We start from the raw sequence: 25,259 nt of genomic DNA on the forward strand, positions 1-25,259 counted from the left end.
TTGAGCATGAATACATACTTGATCTGGTCTTTTACTCTCATCAAGGTCATGTTCCCCATTGTCAGGGGTGGACCACCATTGGACTTACAAATACATCCCACCTCTGCAGGGGTTAGGGGCCTATTAGGATGGTCTGCTGAGAAGGTTATGGGATTCAACAGGATTCCAAGAATCCTTGGAAGGATTTAGTGTTGATTCTGCTGGTTGATGCCCTGGTGGAAAACTGGATCAGCAAACTCTCCAGGGCAGTAGCCTTCAACCCACTTCAAAATTGGCCCCTTGGTATTTGGAAGGACTACAGGAGCTGAAGCTGTTTTTATAAAGACCCTTAAGACACACCTGTTTTCTTGGGATTTTAATTGATTATATATCATAATAGTTAGTTTTATCCTGTTTTTATATTGTATTAACTTATGTATGCCACCTACGGCTGCACATGTCAGGTAGTATAGAAATATGATAAATAAATAAGCAGCAAAGTAGACTGGAGAGAAAAACTCAACTCTGATCTGACAGATTATAACATAGAACACATTTGAAGACCTATGCTCTGGCAATGTGGGCAGCAAAGAAGCAATTCTTTTCTGCATGCATTGCATCCATAAGCTCACTTCCAGTGGAGTTGTCCAGGGTTGTGAGAGGGCTAGTACATGCCCCTTGTATCAGAATTTGGAACCATCCATTACCCTGTTGTGACATTTTTCATGGATAAAATATCTTGTAATCAGGCTGGCTTGTAATCAGATTGTCCCAGTCTATAGTGGTGTCCAGCAACTCCTCTTATATGATGAGGTTGGATCAGTTTTAGTCTGTGACTCCCAAGGACATGGACAAGCTGCTTGGAGCAGTGCAGACTGCCACATGTTCTTTTTACCCTTATCAGACATGGCTTATACTATCTGATTGTGCTGTCACGTCAGTGTCAACGTTTAATGACCACATAGAGAGATTCTCTCCAGGACAATCTGTCTTCAGCTTGGCCTTTAAGGTCTCTCAGTGGTGCATTCATGGCTGCCATCATAGAGTCCATCAACCTTGCTGCTGGCCGTCCTCTTCTTCTCTTTCCCTCCACTTTCCCCAGCAATATGGACTTTTCAAGGGAACTGGGTTTTTGCATAATGTCAAAAATATGATAGTTTAAGCCTGGTCACTTGTGCCTCAAGTGAAAATTCTGGATTGATTGTTCTATGAGCCATTTGTTTGTACTATCTGAAATGCTTCTTAGAGAATAGAATGCCTTCCTGGCTTGAGGCAGTTATTAGACCCCTTTTGAAGAAGCCTAGATCCATTTCAAATTGGTTTTCAGGCAGGCTATGAGGTGGAGACTGCCTTGGTTGGCCAGATGGATGATCTCCAATTGGGAACTGACAAGTGGTGTGTGACTCTGCTGGGCCTTTTGGCTCTCTCGGTAACTTTTGATACCAACCATGGCATCCTTCTGGGTTGTCTGAAGGGGTTGGGAGTGGGAGGCACCGCTTTGCAGTGGTCCTGTCTCTCAGGCAGATTTCAAATGGTGCCACTTGGAGACCGTTCTTCAAAACGTGACCTTTTATATGGCATCGCCCTGGGCTGCATGCTGTCTCCAGTGCTTTTTAACATCTACATGGAACTGCTGGGAGAGAGCATCAGGAGGTTTGGTGCAGGGTTGTTATCATTATGCTGGTGACACCCAAGCCTATTTCTTCATGTCAAACATCATTAGGAAAAGGCATAGCCTGCCTGGCCACAGTGATGGACTAGACGAGGGATACTAGAGGACTGAATCCAAATAATACGGAGGTATCTATGATGTGGGGTCAGAACTCAGGAGACAGCTTCAATCTGCCTGTCCTGGATAAGGTTACACTCTTCCAGAAGGAACGGGTATGCAGTCTGGGAGTGCTTCTGGACCCAAACTTCTCTCTGGAGACTTTCTATCAGCTTTGGCTGTTACTCCAGCTGCATCCATTTCTTGAGATAAACAATCTCAAAATTAATATGTATGCTGATAATGTCCAGACTTGACTACTGCAATTTGCTCTATGGGAGCTACCTTTGTACATAGCCTGGAAACTGCAATTGATGCTAAATGCTTCCTTCAGCCACATTGGTCTCCAGGTGGTCATCTTGAAGAGACCATACCACATCTCTATGAAAAGAATGACCCTGGCTACCAATATGTTTCTGGGCAAATTATAGTGTCTTGCTTATAACCTATAAAGCCCTAAACAGCTTAGGCCCTGGGTATTGAAGAGGGTGCCTTGGCTACACAGGGACAGGCCTTCTCCGTTGCTGCTCCCCGGGCTCTGGCATGTGCTCCCTGTTGCAATAAGAGCCTCGCTATCTCCAGCAGCTTTTAAAAGGGCTGCTGAGACACATTTATTCACCTAGACTTTTAATTAACATATAGAAACTTTGTGTTTAATCTGTTTTGTTCACCCAGAGACGTGAGTTTTGGGCAGCATACAAATATTATAAATGAATAAATAAGACTAATGCTCTAGTCGTGGACAGTGGGCCTAAGACTGCAGGTCACACCCATGTCCTCAAGTACAGCAATGCTTGAGGGGGGCTTTGGTCTCAGACATTCGACTCTGAAGCCACTGAAACACATTCTGCAGCCATCCCCCATTGTACTGCCCGTCCTTGACCGGCATAGAAGAACGATTGCTCCCTCTCCTCACAGCAACCCTTGGAGGCAGCTGAGGCTGAGGGGCTGAGTTGGTACCAGTGTGCCCTGAAAGGAGACACCCAGGCCAGGGGAGAGCATAACATCAGCCCCCACAGAGACCGGCTCTGGCCTGTGAGGACTGTTGGGGCAGCCCCACCCACTCCTTCCCAGGCCAGGGACCTCTTGTCCTCCGCTCCTGGAAAGACCAACAGCTGGAGACAATGTTCAATTAATCTTCTGTTACTTGCTTCTTTTAATATTGTAAACCGCTTTGGGCGCTTTTGTCAAGGCAGAAAGGCGGTATAAAAATGTAGTAAATAAATAAATACCCAGCAGGCCCACCCCTCATGCTACCTTTGCTTGCAGAGCAGTCCTGTGTGTTCAAGAGCATTTACTTCCAGATTAATGTGCATAAGACAGCAGCCACGGTTGTTTTCAGTGACAAATTACTTTGATTCATCCACTAATTTTGCTACACTCAGGGAAACAGCAAAACCTTAAAACTTCTCAAAGGTGCAGAAAAGGCCTCATTCCACAAGGGGGCAGCAGATCTTTTCCTCAGCCTCACAGAACAGGCCGTGGCTCTAAGCACTCCATTCTCACTTTGCTGCGATGGAATTCGCTGCCTCCTCCTTGAATTCCTCTCCTCTTCTAATCCGCTTCATCACTCTGGTCATTGCACAAGCCATCCCCGACTCTCCTGGTCACGCAAAGAGCAGAACCATCCCCTGCAACCTCTCTTCTCATCTCCTTCCCTTTGCAGGTGCAAGAGTTCCACTAAACCTGAGGGCTTTGTTTTTACTCTTACACTTTCCACACATGCTTCAGGATAAATTCTTAATCAACTTAGTGATGAATTCATTTCTTGCACTGAAGGCTCTGCATGTAGTGTTGAGGTGTCTCCCATCCGACTGGGGACTAAAATCCAGTTCTAAACAATGGCTATGGAGGAGCTTACTGGTAGCCAGGAGGTTAATACTGAGGCGGTGGAAATCTCCCAGTCCCCCTAAGAGTGAGGATTGGGTGCAGGACCTGCTTGAGTTAGCTGCACATGAAAAATGGGCCCTCTTAAGAGTAAATAAATTGGATAAATAGTCAGAATTCTGGGACGACTTCCTTGAACTATTCTTCGAATAAAAACCCCTGTGATCTACTCACACCTACTAGTGCAACGGTGAGTATCCCATCTCTTCCCTCCCTCCCCTTCTGTTCTCCTTCTCCCTCTCTCTTTCCATCTCTCCTTTCTTTCTCTTTCCAGTGCTCAAAGGGGAAGGGAAGATTGGGCTCGGGGGCGGGTGTCTGAGAAAGATGTGAAATACAAAATGTCAAAAAAATTTTTAAAAGAAAGTAAGAAAGAAAGATTATTTGCAGACTGGCCCTTCAAAGCTAACCTGGGAAGAGCATACTTGATGGGGGTGAAAAACCCAGCCACACCACCATGGAAGAAACACTAGCGGAGTGCCAAAATGTGGCTAGGTATGGGGCTGCCCTACACGAAAAAGCCACCCCTCTGCCACCATTGCAGTTTGATACAGTGGGGTAGGAGGCTGCACGCAGAGCTGCCCAGTTTGGGCAGCACAGAAACTCACACTTGGTCTGAAAGGGTTTATTTACATATCTCACAGCGAGGGACTGTAATCCACAAGAACAAAGTGCATCCGTTTAAAGGGGCGCAGTCGGTCACGTAACCTTCTCCAGCAGCATCTGAGCATCAAAGGCATAGCGGATGTAGTGGTGGACTTCCTCTGCTTTCTGCAGATTCACCTGAGTGCCGGCGGCCATCTCACTTGGGGAGCTAGAAGAGAGCAGAAGGGAGGGGGGGAAGGAAGGAAGGGAGGATGAAGTGCCATCACTGGACCATCCACTTAGGGCACATGAGAGAGCGCTTCCCCCCGCAGCAGCAGCATCCTGGGCTGGAGCAAAAACTGACCAGACAAGCATCAGAGGAGGAGTTCACAAGCAGAGCATCATGGCCTGATGCAGCTCTGCTTTGAATGAGCAGGTCTTAAAGCACCTGTCTCAGCAGAGAGCCTGGCTACCCCTCACCACTCAGCAAATGCCCATTTACTCTTCGCCTTGGGCCACCATTTCCTGGTTACCCAATAACCCTACTCCAAGCTGGCTATTTCCTTTAGACATTTCTTGAAACGCTGTGTGCATTCTGGTCTCTAGATCCCAGAATGGAGAGTGGGGAAGCAGCAGTGCTGTGTCCATTGCTGAATGCACTTCAGGGAAACTGTCTTGAAAAGGGAAGCATTTGCAGGATAAGAAGCCTGGCCGTTTACGGAAGCAGCAAGAGAGATCTTTGAAGCACCAGGAGCACAGAGAGAGGGGAATCACCATAAGAGTGGGTCAGTTCCAAACCACCACCACTAGAAAGCTCATGTCATCTAATGAAGCTGATGGGTAGTATGTGGTGGTATTTCTTCACAAGACACAAGCTTAGAAGACCTTAAAGAGGACTGGACAAATGCAGAGAGGTCTCGGCAACTCTTCACCATAATAATGCAAGAGAACTGTCGAGTCCAGAGGGCTAGGACTGGGGCTGACTGCAACCCACGGTCTCTTGTTCTAGAGTCAGGTTGTGGAGGTGGAGGAAGAGAGAGCAAAGCAGCACCCATCTGCTAACAGTGGCGGAAGAAAGGTCCTACTCTGAACCATCATGGTGTGACTGTACCTGTTGGCCATCTCTTTCACAGAGCCAAAGTAGTGGCACAAAGCCAGTGCCATTGGGTAGCTGACACAGGGAATGCTCAAATAGAAACGCAGGGCGTCTTGGGCAGGTCCCTTCCCTTCTGTCGGCGTGAAGATGGCTGCGTTCTTCCGCTGCTCTACCAAAGCCAGCTCCTTCAGCAAGTCGGCAGTTTCCTCTTGGCAGGAGCTGAAGAGCACTCGGATTCCTGCCCGGATGAATGCAGACAGCATCCCGTCATAGTGCTTGGTTCTGTGAAACACTCTCCACGTCTCTCCTGAAAGATTGAGGCACAAGAGTTCAGAGTTGCTAGACAGGAATGGTTCTGGGCCGGAGAAGATTCTCATCTGCCAAGACAAACTGTGCCAGTTACAAACCAAGAAGAGGCAGGAACCTTTGAAAAGGCTCTGAACTCAGAGTCTCTCATGGTGCATTGCAGGGATATGCATAGAGCCGGCTGGCCCGGTTCAAGTCCAGACCAGACTCAAACCCGACTAGGCCAGTTCTATCTGGCACCCCCTCGAACCCCCATCCCCAGCTCGGTTCGGGGGGGGGGGGGGGTGTTGGCGAACTTTTTTTTTTTAAAGAAAAAAAATTTTTTTACCTTATCCCCCTCGGGGGAGTTCCTGGAGGCGGCAGCAGGGGGTGGGGTCCATGGTTCCCTCTAACCCTGCCGGCTCTCTCTATGGCCCCCTCCAGCTGGCTCTTTGGCCAGTTTTTGGCCTTCTCCCCTCAGCGTGACGGCCACTTTGGAGGCCACACACCCGCACAATTGGCCTCTGCATGGCCCCAATTGCGCCGAGGAGAGAAGGCTGAAAATTGGCCAAAGAGCCAGCCATAGAACAATGCGGTGGGGGGGGGAGGAATCTCCGTGAACCACTCGCTGCCTCCAGGAACTCACCTGAGGGGAATAAGGTTATAAAAAAATCTTTGACAAAACCCAAAAAGGGTCTGCAAACCCCCAAACAGTCAGGGGGTGTTCGGTCCGGGGTCGGACCGAACAGGGGATGGTGTGGTTCAACCCCAAACCTTTAAACCAAATAGGTTCGATGTTGATCTTCTCGAATGTCGAACCTGTTCACACATCCCTAGTGCATCGTGGGAGAAACTGGACAGTGGAAGACATTTTGCTCAGTTAGCAAGGGTCCAAGTGCAATCTGTTTCTGTGAAGGGTAGAAATATGGCGGAGCAAATGTTGAGTTTGGGTTTGGTTACATGAAAGCCTAGAGCCCTAAAAGGTTTCCAAGAGTCACCATTTCTAAGACAATGTGCCCTGGGGGTTGAGTGGGTTCCAAATGGCTTATATCAGCAGCTTTTCATTCTCTGTTGCCCAAGGCAGCAAAAGATGGACTAAAACTCTAGGACAGAAGTATCATTTGTATTCTCAGCTATTCAAGAACTGCTAATGTATGTCAAACAATATAAACATTTCACACCCCCGGGTGAGAAAAAGACTTAAAACCTAGATCAAATCTTTAAACAAATTCCTGCATTTACAATGCCATCTTTCAGCCCTTCACAGAAATAGATTGCACTTGGACCCCTGCTAACTGAGCAAAGAGGCACCTTTTAAAGTGGTGACCCTCTGATATTCAGCAGGGGGAGACCAACTGGCCCTATCCTGCACCAGCACAGCATCCCTCTAGTGGTGGTTGCTGGTATCTTATGTTGTTGGTTTTTTAGATCGGGAGCCCTTTTGGGACAGGGAACCATCATATATCTTATATATTTTTCTATGTAAGCCACTTTAAAAAAAAAAAAAGGTTGTTAAAAGCAGCAGATGATCATAGTGATAGTGGTAGGAAGAAAGGATGCACTGACCCATGGGCCTGTACTGCCAAAAATGTGGAACTGTTTAATGACTATACAATTTCTTACTAGTTCTATATTCCTGTACCAGTTTGTGCTACAAGTGTCTGAGAGAAGGTGCAATTAAGGAGCAGGCAAAATCTGTCTTTCTGCTTGCCTGAGAAAGGACAGATTGCATGAACTGGCATAATTTATGCAGCCTGAAGTTATCCCACTTTTCTTGGCACTGCTTTTATGCACAGTCCTGCCAGAGGATAAGAGAGCAGAGCTTGCTCCCCCATCTGGAGAGCCAAAATATATTTGGCCAAGGGATATGTAAAGAGATAGATAGATAGATAGATAGATAGATAGATAGATAGATAGATAGATAGATAGATAGATAGATAGATAGACAGACAGACAAGTACCAACCTGCTTTGACTCTCTCCTTCTCCACAATCACACAGATTCTGTCAAACTTGCTCTTCAGCTGTTGTACCCGCTGGGCCATTTTGCTCCGGTGTGCACTGTTCAGCATCTCTCCCTGGCATCTCCTCTCCACTGCCAGCCGGTTGCTGACAACGTAATCGCAGCCGCTCAGAGAGCAAACCTGAACCTTGACTCCATGTACAGCCTTCAGGGTAGAAATGACATCTGGCCCAGAAGAGATTTCGCGGCTGTCTGCCAGAATGCAGAGAGGCCTTCGGTTTCTCGGGGCAGGAGCAGAGCAGAGAGCAGGAAGGTGCCCCAAAGACCTTTCTGGCTGGAAGCATCACAAGAGAGCATCATTCACCTGCTCAGAGCAGCCAGACCTAGAAAAGCAGGGGACTGAGGGCTGCTTTTTCATGATTAATGCCACTGCACCATTAGTCTATATGGCAGCTTACAGCCTTATTTAAGTCCCTGCTTCCAAGGAACATACAATCTTGAAGAGCCGCCATGCTGGGACAGACCAAGGGTCCATCTAATCCAGCATTCTGCTTCCACTAAGACAGAAAAGACAGTGGGGGAACAGAATGGAGGCAAGGCTTCTTACACATACTTAAAGGATAGTTGCAGCTGAGCATGAGGACCGAGAAGAGAAGTGCAAGGCCACACACAAAAGGCAGGGGTTGAGGAGGGGCTTGCAGGAAGTGAGAGAGGCAGCACCATATTCAGGGAGGGAATTCCAGGGCCCGGCCCAAAGGACTTCCTGAGAATCTCTTCTCCCCTTACAAAAATGTTAATCTTTCTAAGGCAAGGCTGGCTGTTTGTCAGGCAACCCAAATTTTGCACAGCAAACGAAAGGGCCTAACCAGTGGCACAGAATCCCAACTAAATTTTAAAGCAGTTCTTCTAGCATAAACATGTAATGTTATGTAGTTCTTCTAGCCCTCGTGGCTGTGCAAATCAATTCGAGTCGAATCCATTTGAGCTCTAATCAGGGTGATTTGAGTGATTCAAAATCAAATCGCCCCTGGAATAAAGGGCCTGGTGTGAGTTTCAAGCTCAAATAGATTCAAGTGATATGAGTGGCGAGTGCCATTTTGGAGGGCTGTTTTTCCTTTGCTGATTGGCTTTCTGGCACTGGCTTCCGATTGGCTTGAGATCTCCTTGCTTGACTTATCATTCAAATCAAGTGCTGTCGTGGGCAACTGTGCCATGAGCTGGGGGGAGGCCAAAGGAGGGGTTTTCAAAATGTATTTAAGGGCTGCTTGGAGGCAGAGAGACAGAGAGCCATTTGTGCTTCGGGAGAGAAGGATTGCTGAGACTGAGTAGTGCAGCAGCAGCACGGAGAGCAGAGCCTGGTGGTGGTGGTGGTGGTGGACTGGGCCTGCTTGCCTGCCTGGCCCAGTGAGTGGGGAGAGAGAGAGAGAGAGAGTACCTACTGGCTTATCTGTCTCTCTATGCTTAAAATCCCTTTAATTACAGTGCCAACTAGTACTTTAGTTTCTTTTTATAATTTTTTAAAATTGTGCCAGCAGCTCCCAGTAGCTTTAACTGGGTGCTGCTGGGGAATTTTTTTAAAATTTTCATTTCTTAATCATGCTTGTAGCCAGCCCCCAGTGGCTTCAATAACTAGGGTGCTGTGCTGATTCCACCCCACGCCCCACGATTTTTAAAAAATTTCACCAGCAGCCCCCAGTGGCTTTAACTGGGTGCTGCTTTGAACTCCCCCCCCCTTCTGTGCATTTCCGCCCTTCTTGCATTTAGCCCCCAGTGGCTTTAATAACTGGGGGGCTGTGCTTCCCTCCCCCACTGCTCTTGTGGAGCCCGAAGCTGCACCTTGCTGCTGCTGACTGTGTGCCTGGAGGATAAATTGTTTGCTTCGTTAGGCTGCTGTGTTCTGTCTGGTGCCCAGCCTGACAGGCTCTCTCTGTTTCCCTTTTCCCCAGGTATATTTTTAAATTTTAATTGTATGGGTGGGTGCCTGACTGGTGCCCACCTGCCCTCCCCCCCAGCAGTTGAGTCCCGGTGTCTTGGCCCAAGCGTGCTTCCGAGAGAAACACCTGGCAGACTCCAGCCAAAATCACTGAAAGCCCCAGCAGAAGATGGCAGCAGGTGAGAACCGCCTGCCTTGGTCAGGTTATAGAGTTCTTTAACTAGGACCTAGTTTGGGGCAAGGAGTAGGCTCATGGATTTATGCTCTGTGTGCAACACACAGCGCTATCTATAGCACTGTGGTGCACACAGAGAAGCTAGACAAATTAATTCCAATAAAGAAGCAGGCTTTATGTGGGGGAGGGGGCTCACTTTTTTGAGGGGACTGAGCAACAATGGGGCAAGTCCAAGGGAAGGCAAAGGGCAAGGGATTACTGTGGCCTGTCTAACCCAAACCCACCCCTCCTGTCCTACAGTCCTACTAATACCTAATCCCTCCTTACCCCAAACTAGGCCCTATATAAAGAACTCTATAAACTGACCAAGTTTATACTCTTTAACCCTCGGCGGTTTGGGTGCCCGACCTGGCAATCCATGGCCGCTGACAGCTTATCTGCTGTGGGGTCAGGGTCCAGCACCTCCACATGAAGCATCGTCCACCTGTGCTGGCCACAGCAGCAGCAAAAGATGCCCCCTTGCTCTCCTGCTCCCACCAGTGCCCCGTGAGGAACAGCAAAGCAGTTTGCCTCCCACTCGGACTGGTCCACAGATCCACCATGAAGTGCATGCTGGTGTTGGTCTCCCTACATGCCTAGTATAGAGAGGGCACCACCCGCCTGCTGAAGGTGGTGTGCGAGGGGATGTTACAGTCACTGGCAAGCAGTTGGTGTAGGTGGCGGGAGCCGCGTTCTCGACCACCTGGTCTGGGAAAGCCCTCTTTTTGCCTGAGACCTTGGGGAGGTGCAGCATTGCCACTAGGACTGGATAGGCCGATAGTCTTGTCAGCGATTTCCAAGAGAGCAAGCAACATGGAGGGGGATGTACCTGGAATCTCTCTCTTTGAAGTTTTTAAAGGAAAATCTGCACAAGCATTTGTAGGGTGATTCTGAGAGAGAAGAACCCTGCTTCCTGCCAGAATACTTTTGAGGTTCCCTTCCAATGGATTGAGCCAATTTTTCTATCTAGGGTCACAAATAAACATGAGGAAGATGCAATGCTTTTGGACACAGCCTGTACCTTGAATGTAGTCTGGAGGTCCCCACACAATAATTCAGATCTGCCTTGATCTTTGAATGGAGAGTGGAAATCCAGCTCTTCTGACACGGCGGCTTTTAGGTTCAGTAGTGCTTGTGCCCTTCTGTCCTGGAGAGGATGGACTGGAGTCTTTTGCACAGAAGTACTGTGGTCCATAGTCAGTGATGAGACTAAACGAGAGCCCACATCAGCATTAGTGTTGGTTGGTGGTTCTTTCGGCAGCCCATTACGGGTCCCTCCTTCATCTTCACTAGAGTCATCAAGAACCTGAATCCGAGAAGGCTTCTTCGGCAGCAGTGGAGCACCCTGTCTCTGCTCCAGATGGTCCTCTTTCAGTTTCTTCCTGCGGCGGGTACAGTACTGCTTTCTCCCAGTCACAAAGCTCTCCTCCTGTAAGAGCTCAAAGTTGACACAAACTTCATCTTCTTCACTAGAGCTTTGCAGGTGAACCTCTTCAACCTCCTCCTCTTCCTCCCCAACACAGAAACTGTCTGCCATATAGCTTTCGTCCTGCTCTGGAACCTGGTAAGCAGAGGGGAACAACAATGAGCAGACATACCGCTGAGGTCAACCTATGCAATTACTGGTTACACATTATACATCATAAGAACATAAGAACAGCCCTGCTGGATCAGGCCCAAGACCCATCAAATCCAGCATCCTGTTTCCCACAGTGGCCCACCAGATGCCACTGGAAGCCTACAGGCAGGAGTTGAGGGCATGCCCTCTCTCCTGCTGTTACTCCCTTGCAACTGGTACTCAAGGGGCATCCTGCCTCTGAGGCTGGAGGTGGCCTATAGCTCTCCAACTAGTGGCCGTTGATAGACCTCTCCTCCATGAAGTTATCCAAACTCCTCTTCAAGCCATCCAAGTTGTTGGCTGTCCCCACATCTTGTGGCAGAGAATTCCACATAAAAGGAGCACAGCAGAACCAACGACTGCATATTGAGTCCACTCCAGGTCATCATAAAATTTTGCCACGGCCACAGAGCTTGCTCCAGCAGATCTATGGACAATTTTCTAAGCGGCTCCCTGGAGTTCAGGCTTTCCCCATAAGAATGTTACAGAGTATGAAATGACAAAATAATGTGTCATTTTGTTTTTAGGTTTGCAAGCATTCAGGGCACATCACACAGATACAAAAACCAAATGCCTCATTTTGCACAGTTCTGTGGGTCAGCTCAGTCATGGCTTTTAGCAGCTTCCTTTATCCAAAGTGGGGAGTCTACCTGAGTGGACAAGGTAAGGTACAGGAACTGATAGATCTCTGCTGCAGAAATGCCTGTGATTTCTGAAGCTCCAGAACGAGCTTCAGCAACCCCCCCTGCTTGCCCAATAGGTCCTCTTGTGTGAAGAAAACCAAGAAAGTAATATATGAACTAAAAATATAGGAATAGCCCTGCTGGATCAGGCCCAAGAAGGCCCAACCAGTCCAGCATCCTGTTTCTCACAGTGGCTCACCAGATGCCTCTGAGGAGCCCACAGGCAAGAGATGAGGGCATGCCCCGTCTCCTGCTGTTGCTCCCCTGCCACTGAGATTTAGAGGTGTAGTGATGGGAAGGCTTTGAGGGAGGACTAGGCCTCACTTAAAGCACTTGCTGGGCGGGTGGGACTTTCCTGAAAAGGAAAAAAGCCCGGGAAGTTCAAATCAAAGGGACCAATCCAGGGGACTGGGTGGAGGTTTCTGGCACCAGCAGTACTTCCACCAGCAGTATGTCCCAGGAAGGCCCTGCGGAAGCAGCAGGCTGAGAGCTGCTGGGGAAATGGGAAGGCCTGTAAGTAAAGAATCAAGTCAGTTAAACGTGGCAGGGAAGTTATTTTTCTTTACTGATTGCGTAGAATCTGCATTGCCAGGTTAATGAAAAGACAATTGCTCTTATTGCAACCCTTTTCCTTTTAATCTGATAATAAATCCTTATTGCTGAAGAGTGCTACTCTTCATTTTGGGTCTGCCTTAGTCACACACCTTTGGAGGCCTAGGGCTACTCAGTGGCTTTTGCCACTTTACCCCCCTAAGAACCTTATATGGAGAGTGAGTTTTCCCACACCAAAATAAAGGGGATGGTGGCCGCCTACTGTGAATCCCTTACAGACAAGGATTCAACCCCAGTGAACTCCCCCCTCTCCGCCATCCTCCCCTGGCTCTGGTAGGAGTAATGATGAGAGGCATCTTGCCTCTGAGGCTGGAGGTGGCTTGTAGCCACCACACTAGTAGCCATTGATAGTCCTGTCCTCCGTGAATTTGTCTAAGCCCCTTTTAAAGACATACAAGTTAGAGTGTTTATTTGGTCGTTGACAGTAAATAAATAAGTTCAGTTCAAGCTAGAGGCCATCGCCACAGCCCGTGGCAGAGAACTGCATAATTAATAATATGCTCGGTGAAAAAGTACTTCCTTTTGTCGGTTCCAAATTCCCTGGCCATCAGTTTCATGGGATGGCCCCTGGTTCTAGTGCTGTGAGAGAGGGAGAAAAAATTGTCCCTGTCCACTCTCTGTACTCCATGCATAATTTTATACACCTCAATTATGTCTCCTCATAGTCACCTCTTTTCCGAACTAAAAACCCCTAGAGGCTGTAGAGTTGCTAAAACAGCTTTATTTGCGGGGAGCAGACATTTTGGATACTTCTGTTCATGGCATCACAAGCTTTGCACATCCCCATATTTGGCAAGACTGCAACTGGTCACTTAGCACAAGCAAAACATGGGCAACGCTACCCCGAGGTCATAACAACAATGAAGACTGAAAGGGAATCATCCCTAAATACCTCTCTTTGTCTATCTGTAAAGAGAAGGAAACTGGCAAAGCAGACCCCCAAGTCAAAAACACTCTCTAGGGAAGTAACAAACTCCCTTTTGCGAGAGAAATAGCATGAGCTAAACCTCTTCGCAGTAACTCAAGATAAGTACGACTCCCCACCCCACTGTCAACAGCTAATGAGCTGGCAAACGACTAGGAGGAGGCAAATTTGTTAAAACTCAGGAAACGGATCTTGCACCTGAGGGAGGCATCACCTGCCCAGATAAAGTGTTGAGCTCAGCCATTCAGCCTTCCACGTCCATGCCACCCAAGCCATTTCCAGCCTTTGCTTCAGTGGGATTACACCCAAGTTGATCAGTTCATGCAACCACGAGTCTCTTTGTTCAGCCTGTTTCAGCACCTCCAGCCAGGGTGCGTGACTTGTGCATGGCAACAGGGCATGAATTTTCCTACTTGTACCTCAGATCCAAACATGTGCACCCAGAACCAGTATTGGAATCTGTACTGGAAGCTGCATCGGGACCTGCACAGTGGCCTGCCTGGATTTACACCATCCTGGTTCTCAAGTTTGTGAATGGTAGCTCTATGTATGCCACTTGCCCATTCCTCTTCCCACTTTTCTGCTGCCGTCCCCCTACAAGGAGACCTGCTTGGCTGCCCATCTACAAGTGAACCTGATGCACTAACAGATCAGGATTGGTAATACTAACCTCTTGTCCCTCGAGATCTCCTCACACACACCCTCTTTTCTTACCTCCCTATTTCTGCATTTTAGCCCTTTCTACAACACACCTTAAACTAGCTTATTTAAAATTTGGACCTTAAGCTACAATTCCTCTTCGAGAGATTTTCATGTTACTTAAGATTATATTGCCTGCCTGACCAATCATTTTCATTACCTGTACCCCCATTTATCCTTGAATAAATCACTGAACTACATTCCTGCCTCTTTGTTATTTCTAGACCAAAATCCTGCTCAAATTAAAACTGTGATAGATTGCTCCCCAACTAGTCAAGCTGATTCCGCATGTTTGCCCAAAAATATAGTTGAAGTGTTCTGGAGCAACAGTAGCCTTGCCTCCATAAAGGTGCTCCAGGATCATCTTGGTTGCCCTCTTCTGCACCTTTTCCAGTTCTACAGTGTCCCTTTTGAGATATGGTGACCAGAACTGTATGCAGCACTCCAAACATGGCCACACCATAGATTTCTATAAGGGCATGATAATGGTAGCATTTTTATTTTCAGTCCCCTTCCTAATGATCCCTAGCATGGAATTGGCCTTTTTTACAGCTGCTGCACACTGAGTTGAAACTTTCAATGAGCTGTCCACCACGACCCCAAGATCTCTCTCCTGGTCAGTTACTGACAGCTCAGACCCCTTCAGTGTATAGGTGAAGTTGGGGCTTTTTGCCCCAAAACACATCAGTTTACACTTGCTTACATTGAACTGCATTTGCCATTTTGTCGCCCACTCACCTAGTTTGGAGAGATCCTCACAATCTGTTTTAGATTTCACTACCCTAAATTTATTTATTCCTACTCTCTGTTTCCTGTCCTTCAACCAGTTACCGATCCACACATGAACCTGTCCCCTTATTCCATGACTGCTAAGTTTACTCAAGAGCCTTTGGTGGGGAACTTTGTCAAAAGCTTTTTGGAAGTCCAAGTATACTATGTCAACCGGATCACCTTTATCCACATGCCTGTTGACACTCTCAAAGAACTCCAAATGGTTAATAAGGCAAGCCTTGCTCTTGCAGACGCCATGCTGATTCTCCTTCAACAAGGCCTGTTCTTCAATATGTTTAACAATTTTGTCCTTAAATATGCTTTCTGTCAATTTAGCTGGTACAGAAGTTAAGCAGTTATGCTAACCAACCTGTAGTTTCCTGCATGGCCCCTGGATCTCTTTTTGGAAATCAGTGTTACATTAGCTACTTTCCAGTACTCTGGTACAGAACTAGCCAGTTTAGCCTCTCATTGAAGCATGAACGCAACATCCAGGACTGTGGATCGCGTGGATCTCTGCATGTCAAAAGTTATCCAGTCTGGAAATACTACACTTTACTAGCCTCCAAAGGGATGAAACAGGCCTATTTCAATATGCATAGGAAGAGAACATTCTATTCTCAGAGAGGCTCCTGGGACACGGCTAGGAAAATCAATCACCCCAAATCAGCATTTCAAGATCGAGACCAAGCCCAGCTTGTGCTTCTTGCATAACATTCCGCAGGGCCACCCTCCTCACTTGACATCCTACCTGTGAGAAAACAGCCATGAGGTTGCGTGGTTTATGCACCATCTTATAGCGGTTGCCGACAGCTGGGCTACGCAGAGATTTCAGATAGACTGCCTGCATCTCAGACTCTGAGCAGAGAAGGGAAAAAAGCAGTCAGGCAGAAGAGGGAATGAAGCCACAATCAAGCCCCCAGGTTAGGGCTGGCCTGCCCTGTCCCATGCAGAAACGACTCCGAAGTCTCCAGGTGGCAACTGACCACCTAAAGGCTGTAATGTGCAAAGCACTTTGCTCCGTTAATCCGGTTACATTTCCCATCATGTGAACAGACCCCATGCCACCAACTCGCCACACAATGAGAATGAATCATGTTGTGGGTCGTTCTAGAGATTACAATTGCCACAGAGAGTGGCTGCCAAGTGGCCTCCATGTAGCCATCCCAACAGGCCAGCCATGCCCTCTCTGCTCCCAGGCCCAATTCACAGCGCTGAGATTTAAAGGCCTGCCTCAGGTTGTGCCTTCTCCCACAGGAGCCTCCCCAGATCATCAGGCAAGGCTCTCCCCCATGTGCCCTCCACTGATGAAGGTGGACTTGCAAGGGCAGTGGTCCCCAATTTTGGGTGGTGTAGGACCAGAACCCCCATCATCCCCAGCCACGATGGCTGAAGCCTGGGAGCCATGGGAGTTGCAGTCTAATCACATCTGGGGACCCAAGTGTGGGAGCCCCTCTGCTAGGGCTAGGGCACACATAAGGACAGCCCTGCTGGATCAGGCCCAAGGAAGCCCATCTAGTCCAGCATTCTGTTCCACAATGGCCCACCAGGATGCCTCTGAATAGCCCACAGGCCAGAGGTGAAGGCATGCCCTCTCTCCTGCTGTTGCTCCTCTGCAACTGGTATTTGCAGTATATAAATATTTGTCGGTGCAGTATTTAGAGGCATCCTGCCTCTGAGGCTGGAGGTGGCCCATAGCCACCAAACTAGTAGCCATTGATAGACCTGTCCTCCATGAATTTGTCTAAGCCCCTTTTAAAGCCATCCAATTGCTTTCCATCAATACCCAGCACAGAAGTTAACCTAACTGGCCTGTAATTTGCCAGATCCCCCTGGATCCCTTTTTGAAAATCGGAGTTACATTAGCTATACTCCAGTCCTCTACAAAGCCTGATTGTAGGGATAGATTACATTTTTTTGCTAGGAGATCAGGAGCCAGTGTGGTGTAGTGGCTAGAGTGTTGGATTAGGACCGGGGAGACCCAAGTTCAAATCCCCATTCAGCCATGAAACTAGCTGGGTGACTCTGGGCCAGTCACTTCTCTCTCAGCCTAACCTACTTCACAGGTTTGTTGTGAGGAGAAACCTAAGTATGTAGGACACTGCTCTGGGCTCCTTGGAGGAAGAATAGGATATAAAATGTATAAACAAATGAATGAATGAATGAATGAATAAATAAAGAACTCTTGGGTGGATGCCATCTGGACCTGGCAATTTGTTAATTTTTAGTTTTTCAGAACACTTTAGAACATTCTCTCTTGTCACCTTCAGAACTCTTGGGTGGATGCCATCTGGACCTGGCAATTTATTAATTTTTAGTTTTTCAAAACACTTTAGAACATTCTCTCTTGTCACTTCAGATTGGCCCAGTTATTCATCCTCCAAGCCTGAGAAACTCATTTCCAGAGCAGGTCTAGTCAGTATCTACCACCGTGAAGACAGATGCAAAGAACTCATTCAGCTTCTCTGCAATCTCCTTATACTCCATAATAATCCCTTTCATGCCCGCATGGTCTAAGGGTCCAACTGCCTCCCTGGCAGGTTTTCTACTTCTGATATACACCCTTGTAAATGATGCCACCTGCATTATGAAATATGCATATATTCCATACTACATATTCCAACACCGTAGTCCTTCGCCAACTGTGAGGGTTCTATTCCTGGAAAACTTTGTGCGTGGCGAATTTGCGGTTGACAAGGCATTAAAACCAATGGGAAACAGCAGGTTAGGGGAATCGTAGTTGCAAAAAGACTAAGAAAAACAGTTAAAATAGGGAAAAACCACCCCCTGACCCCCCCAGAAATCACCCACTGACCCCCCAAACCACCAGATATCACCCCTGACCCCCGAAATGCCCCCAAAAACCCCATTTCCAAAAAATCTCACCAAACCACACCTACTGAGGATATTCAAATCTGTGATTGGGAAACCCGAATTTGGCAAGGGATGACTGTATGTATATATCACATACTACATATGTAAATATTCCACCTACATATGGAATATTTCTTCCTAGGGGAATCAGCCTAGTGACTGTTTCCCGCCTTCTGCTGCTTGGTTAACATTGGTTTATCTACCACCACTTTGTTTTGTAGTTATGCTGTATTGTAATTGGTTCTAATACATTGGTTCTACATTGCCATTGCTTTCTTTGCCTTTAACTGAAATTGCACCTTGGCAATTTCTATTGAACAGTGGCTTGTAAGTCCTGTGAATAATCCAACACTCAGTTTAAGAAGTGTCTTTCCCAAGATCCTAGACTTTGACGACCCCAAACTTGCATGGCTGTCATTGCACTGCAAACTAGAAGGACATCAAATGGAACTTTATTTATTTTATTTATTGTTAAATTTATATACTGCTTTTCATTAAAACAATCCCAAGTCGGTCGGGGAGCTTCCACTACAGCCTTATGAACTGAGCTTGTTTCTTTATTTTAATTTATTTATCTGATTTATATACTGCCCTTCCAAAAATGGCTCAGGGCGGTTTACATCAAAATAAAAACAATTAAAATCAAAACTAAATCAAACAAACAATTAAAATCATTTAAACATTAAAATCATTAACATTAAAATAATTTAAAACCAACATTAAAAATTTAAAACCATGAATCTAATTAAAAGTCTGAATAAAGGTGAATAAATGTGTCTTCAGTGCCTTTTTAAAAGTTGCCAGGGATGGTGAAGCTCTTATTTCAACAGGGAGCAAATTCCAAAATCCAGGCCTGCAACAGAGAAGGCCCATTCCCAAGCAGCTGTCAGATGAGTTGGTGGCAGCCACAGGCAAACCTCTCCAGATGATCTTAACGGGCGGTGGGGCTCATGGCGAAGATGTTCTCTTAAATACCCAGGGCCTAAGCTGTTTAGGGCTTTACAGGTAATAACCAGCACCTTGTATTTTGCCCGGAAACGTGTCAGCAGCCAGTGTAGTTCTTTCTCCTAGATGACCCAGAGACCAACCTGGCCATCACATTCTGGACCAACTATAGTTTCCAGGCTATGTACAAAGGCAGACCCACATAGAGCACATTGCAGTAACCCAGCCTAGAGGTTACCAGCATATGTACCACTGTTTTGAGGTCGTTCATCTCAAGAAAAGACTACAAAAAGGCAATAGGGGAAAAAAGATGTGGGCGGTTTCCTTGAGGTATAGAAACTAGAAGGGTCCATCCTGAGAAACAATGACCTGCTTCCCAACACGGTGTTTATCTCAAACCACCTTCTACAAAATGTCTGTTAAACTGGAGCCAAACAATCCAGGTCTAGCGAGAACTTCACTCTCAAGCTGAACTGTAGTCCTCAAAGCCACCAACACAATCAAATGGTGTATCAGCTCACTGTAATCCTAGGAAGCCCCTGGGCCCAATTCCTGAGCTGTTGTGAGAGTTCTGGTCCAACAGCCAGAACTCAGCTCCAACACGACAGCCCAAAAGCAGTCCTGGGCCCCACACCTCACATCCTGGGCCTCCCCACATGGAAAGGATGCTGGGTCTGCCCACCTGTCCCAGTGGGTTGGGCAGTATTCTTGTTTCACTCCTTCCCTCAAAGGCTCAAACTGAATAGCCCACCATCCTATTATGTTCTGGTGCTCCAAGTTCCTTTGGCTTGTAGCCACTTGCATATTATGTGAAGCCATATAATCACTCTCATTCTATGTCCGCAAGAACCTGTATTTTCATGGTACCAAAATGTTTCCTGTCTAAGAGAGCTACTTGCAGAACCAAAAGGCCAAATCAGCACAAGACCCAAGAAAACGCCAATAAATAGAAAAAGAGGTTTATCTTTACATACCATTTAAAGCCTGTGTAATTTCTGTCTCATCATCAAGAAACCGATCAAGGGAGGAGCTAAGTTCATTTTCTGAGTCAGCAGGCTCATCAGAGGAGACTTCCACTGTTTCTTCTTCAGAAATTTCTGCCTCTTCATCTATGAACTCCTTGGCTGCATTCTGTGTAAAGCAAACCCAAAGAGTTTCTGCCATTCCATCTTCTACTCCGATATAAAACCAAGACAGACCTGGTTTCCCAGGATGGGCACAGACTTCCCATCTGGCAGAGCTGCTAAACTCTACCAGATACAAGCAACTGGTTGGCACAGAGGTTCTTTGGGGAACTGACTCCTATCAAGCCACACAAAGGGGCGTGGCCTCCTGCTGGCAGCCAATCCATGAAGCTTTCCAAGCAGCATCTGTTCAGAAGTTCTCTGAGGCAACCTTCCAGCCATGGGGATCAGGTGTTCCGTAGCCATGCCCGGCCCCCCAAGAGTCAGAGTGGGCACCCTCCCACCAAATCAAACTGTCATTGACATTCATAAAATGGAGGGAAGCAGCACTGTATGAGGTCTTACTCCCAAATACCCACCATTGTAGGGAAGTTGTGCTTTCCCCCCTCCCAGGATGGCTCCACACGAATGGGTGACTGCTAGCCAATTCCAGGTTGGTGAGGAGGGAACTGTTTCCCGAGACCACAGCCTGCTCCTACCGTCCCTCAGACCAAGAAGGGAGATGCTTCTAAGCTGGAACTTCCAGCACTATGACCAGCCTGCCCCAGGCCCCACCATTTTAACCCTCATTAACATCCACTGGAAGGGGCTTAGGACCCTGCCTGATTGGCCCCAGGTTCTGCACCCTGCCGGAGCTCCATAAGGATATGACCAGCTGCTGGAAGGAAACCTCATGGACTTCTGCCATTCTATATGATTACAGGTCACACAAGTTCTGACCTATAGTTATAGGTCACAGACCTTAGACTAATTCAGGAGTGATGCATCTTTGTATCTTTTCAACTGAAAATTTTGCATCATTGAAAAGACCTGCTATTTTTTCCTTTTCTTTTTGTTTCCTCGCTGTTTACGTTGTAGATTGTAAGCTCTTTGGAGCAGAGACCTGTCTTCTTGTGTTACTCAGTAGTGCACCACGTACAGGGATAATGCTACATGGTATTATTGCTACTTCTTTCTGTTGCTAATACAGATGGACCTCCGTAGCCACAGTTCCATTATTTGCAGTTTCATGTATCCATGGTCAGAAAATACATACTCAACCTCATTATGTGCAGTAATTGGCAGTTTTTGGTGCGTGGTTCCAATCTTATGTGTTTATGCTCTTCCTGCATGTACTCATGGGTAGTGAGAGGATTTTGAGGAAGGAGGAGTGTTTTGGTGTGAGAGGTTTTGTGTGTGTGTGTGTGTGTGTGTGTGTTTTTGTGGTTTAAAAAAACAGTTTAAAAGGTTTTTTTGTGGCTTAAAAAAATATCATAAAATTTAATTTTAAAGAGCATTTGGCAGCCTTGGGTAGCCTTTGAGATCCTTAGGGAGCCATTGCTCGAGTATTTGGAGTCTTTTGGGACGTATTTCTGGGGAGTCTTTGCAAGTCTGTGGAAGCCTTTTGTGAGCCCTTCCCGTGCAGCTCCTTGGAGGAGCCTCTTGCAGCATTGTGACGACCTGATAAGATGCTAATTGTCACTTTAATAAATGTAATTTTAATTTTGATGAAATTATATTTTTAATTAAATTATTCAAAACAAAAAATTAATTTTAATCTTTTTAATTAATTATAGTACTGTGCTGTGCCGTAAAACTGTAGTTAATGTAAATTGCAATTAAAAATTGAACTATCCATTGAAATACATGTTTGAGTACTGTACTGTGCAGTACCCATTAAAAATTAATTTTAAGTATCCACTGAAAACTAATTTTAAGTATCCACTGAAAATTAATTTTAACTACTATATCCACTAAAAATTTGTCTCAGGTACCGTACTGTATCCATCAAAAACTGACTTTAAGAATCCATTGAAATTTGATTTTAAATACTGTATCCATTGAAAACTGACCTCAAGAAGTGCACGGCGGAGAGCTCTGCTGCGTGGAGGGGCCAAAGGTCTCACAAGGTCTTGCCCTTGAGTGAAAGAAAGTGAAGCTGCTGGACATGCTGGCTCCTGGGGAAAGCGCAGCTTCCCCTGCACACCCTTACGGCATCAATGAGTCCACTGTCTGCTCCATCAGGAAAAGAAAAGCCAGTCTCCATGCAAGTGTCGTGTCTGGCACCTCTCGGCGTCGGAAGGTGGCGTTGCATCCACACAATCCCCACATGGAACAGATGGAAAAGGCCCTCGATTTGTGTATAGACCTCCCTCCCGTTCTTGGTCTGTTATAATTTAATGTGTTGTGTGTGTTTTTGTCTTATGTTTTAACGTTGTGTTGTAAGCTTCCCAGAGAATAATTTGCTATGGGGCAGCTAACAAAGTTTATTACAATTAAGTTTGATTTTTGCTGCTGCAGGCCAGGGAATGGAGGGAGATGGAGTGCTGCAAACTCGAGCAGTGAAGTGAAGAAACTCCCCTGTGTGAGTTTACTTGATCGGATTTTCTGCTGCCTCTTTGGCCAACCTACAGCCAGTCCGGCCAGGGGTTTGTGCTGCCAAGTGCTGGACTTGAACTGTGGGGTGGGGAAACTTCACGATTACGCATGACTGGTGCAGCTGGGGACCACTGCTGGAGCACCTGGAGAGTGGGAGAGCTGAAGTGGCCACAGTACCGCCTTGTGCTCCATCCTTATTTCTGCTGGTTTCCTGGTCCCCACCCCCCACCCCCATTTTCCGGTCATTTTCCGGGGCTCTGGAACCTAACGCCCAGTCCCTATAGACTCAAGATCTCATTATCTGTGGTTTCGTTATCCATGGTTGTAGGCTGGAATAGAACCCCCGTGAATAATGAGGGCCACCTGTATGGCTATTTTTGCTACATAAATGGAAAGCGAACATGAACACCTGTGGTTCTAAGCAGAAATCACACTTGCATTCACTATCCTCTTGCTGCAGGAAGGTTCCTGAGGTACAGCAGTTGTGCTACTGTACTACAAATTAAAAGCAGGGGCTATTCCAAGTAACGCCAGACTCTAGGGGGCATAACATCCACACCTTGATCACAGAACTGCCCCTCCTCTTCTGCCTCTTCACTCCTTTCACTTGCTTCTTGCTCCCGCGCGTGTCATCCAACCTTCGGTTTGATTTCTCAGAAAAATCTGGGCTCCCATCACTAGACAAATCTGACTGGAATCAAATACATACATTGGTAAACAGCAGCAGAGTCAGCCTCTACACGACTCCAGGAAGATATCATACATGTGTCATTATGCACTGCTTTAAAGTTTTGTGGGCGAGGGGGGGGGGAAACACGCATGTGCAGTTATCTCTAATGGCCTTTTCCAGAATCAGATCCACAGACTGCATCATTGAGACTCATGACTGCAAGGCCAGGCACAGTGAATTTCCCCTGCTCTATCCCTGGAGCACTTCCTCTCTGCCGTTTTCCGAATGATCTTGGCCCATAGTTAAGGGTTTCACTGGCACCTACCTTAAGGCTCCCTCTTAACCAGAATTTGCAAACTGTAGCTTCAAACCTTGAATATAATGGGAAATCTGAGGCCAAAAGTGAAGGCCAGATCCAACTCTACGGTTTTATGAAACTATGTTATGTGAAGCCTGTCTTTAACAGGTGGACTTAACCCTAGAAATAAATCAGAAGTGCCCATTTGAGTGTTGAAAAAACAGACGTGGTGGGGTGAAATCAGGATAGGAATCACGGAGCATGAGGAGGGGGTTAAACCATTTCTCCCTGCACCAGAATCCTGCTGAAGATCTGTCTCCCCCACCCTCCAACCGCTGTAGTTAGCTGCTTGCAGATGCATTTGCATTTCTGCTTGCAGGAAAACAGTGCAAGGGGAAAGGTGGACCCGCCCTCCACACACACACACTCCTCAGTCAGATCCAGCCCCCCATGCAGCTGCTTTTTCACATCAAGGCAGCACTTCTGGATTATTTCTATCAATTAATGACAACCTGAATATAGTGTGTAGTTTGGCCCCAGGTTAATATGAAATACTGTATAATTAAAGGTTAATGAAGAAATGGCCCTTAAAGGTTAAGCCTATGGAGGGGGAAGGGAACTAATGTGCGAGAGAGAAGATGCTGGTGGTGGGGAGTAGGAAGTGTCACTGCCTGCCCACCATGATTATGGCTGAAAGCCTTATGCCCTCACGAAGCCCAAGGAATGCATACACAATATTTAAATTTTGATTTTATAATTTGATTTTTAAACTGATTTTAAAAGAGTTTTAAACTTACTTTGAATTGTATTGTGCATTTTCTCCCCCACCCCCCAACACACACACACGTTTTGGTCTGTTATGATTTAATGTGTTATGTGTTTTTATTTTATGTTTTAATCCCCAGAACAATTTGTTATGGGGCGACTAACAAATAAAGATTGTTGTTGTTGTTGTTGTTGTTTACACAGTCAGACAGGTGTTACTGACTGGTTTGTTTTATCCAGACATTGAGTCCTTCCCAAGGACCTGGGATGGCTGAATTTTATTATCAATGTTGTTGCTGTTATTATTATAGATATCATCGCAGAGTATAAGCTGTTCCCAGTAAAGTTGCTTTTTGTAATTGGCTGATGGTGATTTCTGTGGCCTCTATGGTGTTGAGGTGCTCTTCAAGTTGTTTTGGAATTGCACCTAGGGGGCCAATTACCACTGGGATTATTTTGGTCTTCTGCCACAGCCTTTCAATTTCAATTTGCAGATCTTTGTGTTTTGTTAATTACTACTACTACTACTATTATACACCAAACAGCCAATGTAACTAAGAGACGAGGGAAGCAATGCACCTCCTCCATTTGTAAGGCTGTCCACGCCCAGATTAAAGACTTGAATTGTAAACTAGATTATTTCGCTGGATCAGTGTTTCCTCAGGCACATTTCTAAGAAATAAACAAAACAGCCTTACCAGCTTATTAAAAACACAGCATTCTACTTCTGCTATGTTCAGTAAGCTAACCATTCTATTGCAGGTCAAAATCAAACACTGATTTAAGAATAACTATTTCCTAACAATAAAGGAAGATATTTTGACATTTAAGGTAAACTTTGCAAAACATGCTTCATTCACGTTCCTTCTGCACTAGTTAAAACAGCTGCTTACCATGATGAGTGGACGTTTACGTTTCCTGACAGCATGAACTGGCGATTCGAAGTTATGACTGTTATTAATCTTGAAAAGAGAGAAACAAGTTAAACTAAATTTTGAGATTTCAGAGAGAAGAGTTTGGTGGCATTTAACGTTAACTGCATGACTCACCATTGGAGATGTCAAAACATTTCCTTTTCTCTTATTCTTTCTGAGAAAAACAATTTCTTCTTCACTTTCACTGCTGGCCCCTACTGCGAAGGAGTAAATAGG

General features: G+C 46.4%; 1 protein-coding gene across 6 annotated transcripts in view; it reads right to left on the bottom strand.

Annotated features, from left to right (window-relative positions):
- Positions 1 to 4,241: 4,241 nt before the first annotated feature.
- FANCM (FA complementation group M) overlaps positions 4,242 to 25,259 on the bottom strand; it is a 137,132-nt gene continuing 116,114 nt past the window's right edge. For 3 of the 6 annotated variants that reach the window (XM_053267673.1, XM_053267704.1, XM_053267713.1), the window contains 9 exons: positions 25,158 to 25,240; positions 25,002 to 25,070; positions 22,935 to 23,066; positions 19,808 to 19,964; positions 15,766 to 15,872; positions 10,728 to 11,267; positions 7,563 to 7,893; positions 5,328 to 5,619; positions 4,242 to 4,445 (listed from right to left, as the gene is read on the bottom strand). In XM_053267673.1, coding sequence (XP_053123648.1) covers positions 4,331 to 4,445; positions 5,328 to 5,619; positions 7,563 to 7,893; positions 10,728 to 11,267; positions 15,766 to 15,872; positions 19,808 to 19,964; positions 22,935 to 23,066; positions 25,002 to 25,070; positions 25,158 to 25,240 — 1,826 coding nt within the window. In that variant the 3' untranslated portion in view covers positions 4,242 to 4,330. Of the gene's footprint in view, positions 4,446 to 5,327; positions 5,620 to 7,562; positions 7,894 to 10,727; positions 11,268 to 15,765; positions 15,873 to 19,807; positions 19,965 to 21,849; positions 21,915 to 22,934; positions 23,067 to 25,001; positions 25,071 to 25,157; positions 25,241 to 25,259 lie in introns of those variants that run through there. The other 3 variants (XM_053267683.1, XM_053267693.1, XR_008310779.1) reach the window with 3 other exon arrangements.

This window comes from Hemicordylus capensis, chromosome 1 (assembly GCF_027244095.1).
Source record: "Hemicordylus capensis ecotype Gifberg chromosome 1, rHemCap1.1.pri, whole genome shotgun sequence".
Taxonomy (NCBI): domain Eukaryota; kingdom Metazoa; phylum Chordata; class Lepidosauria; order Squamata; family Cordylidae; genus Hemicordylus; species Hemicordylus capensis.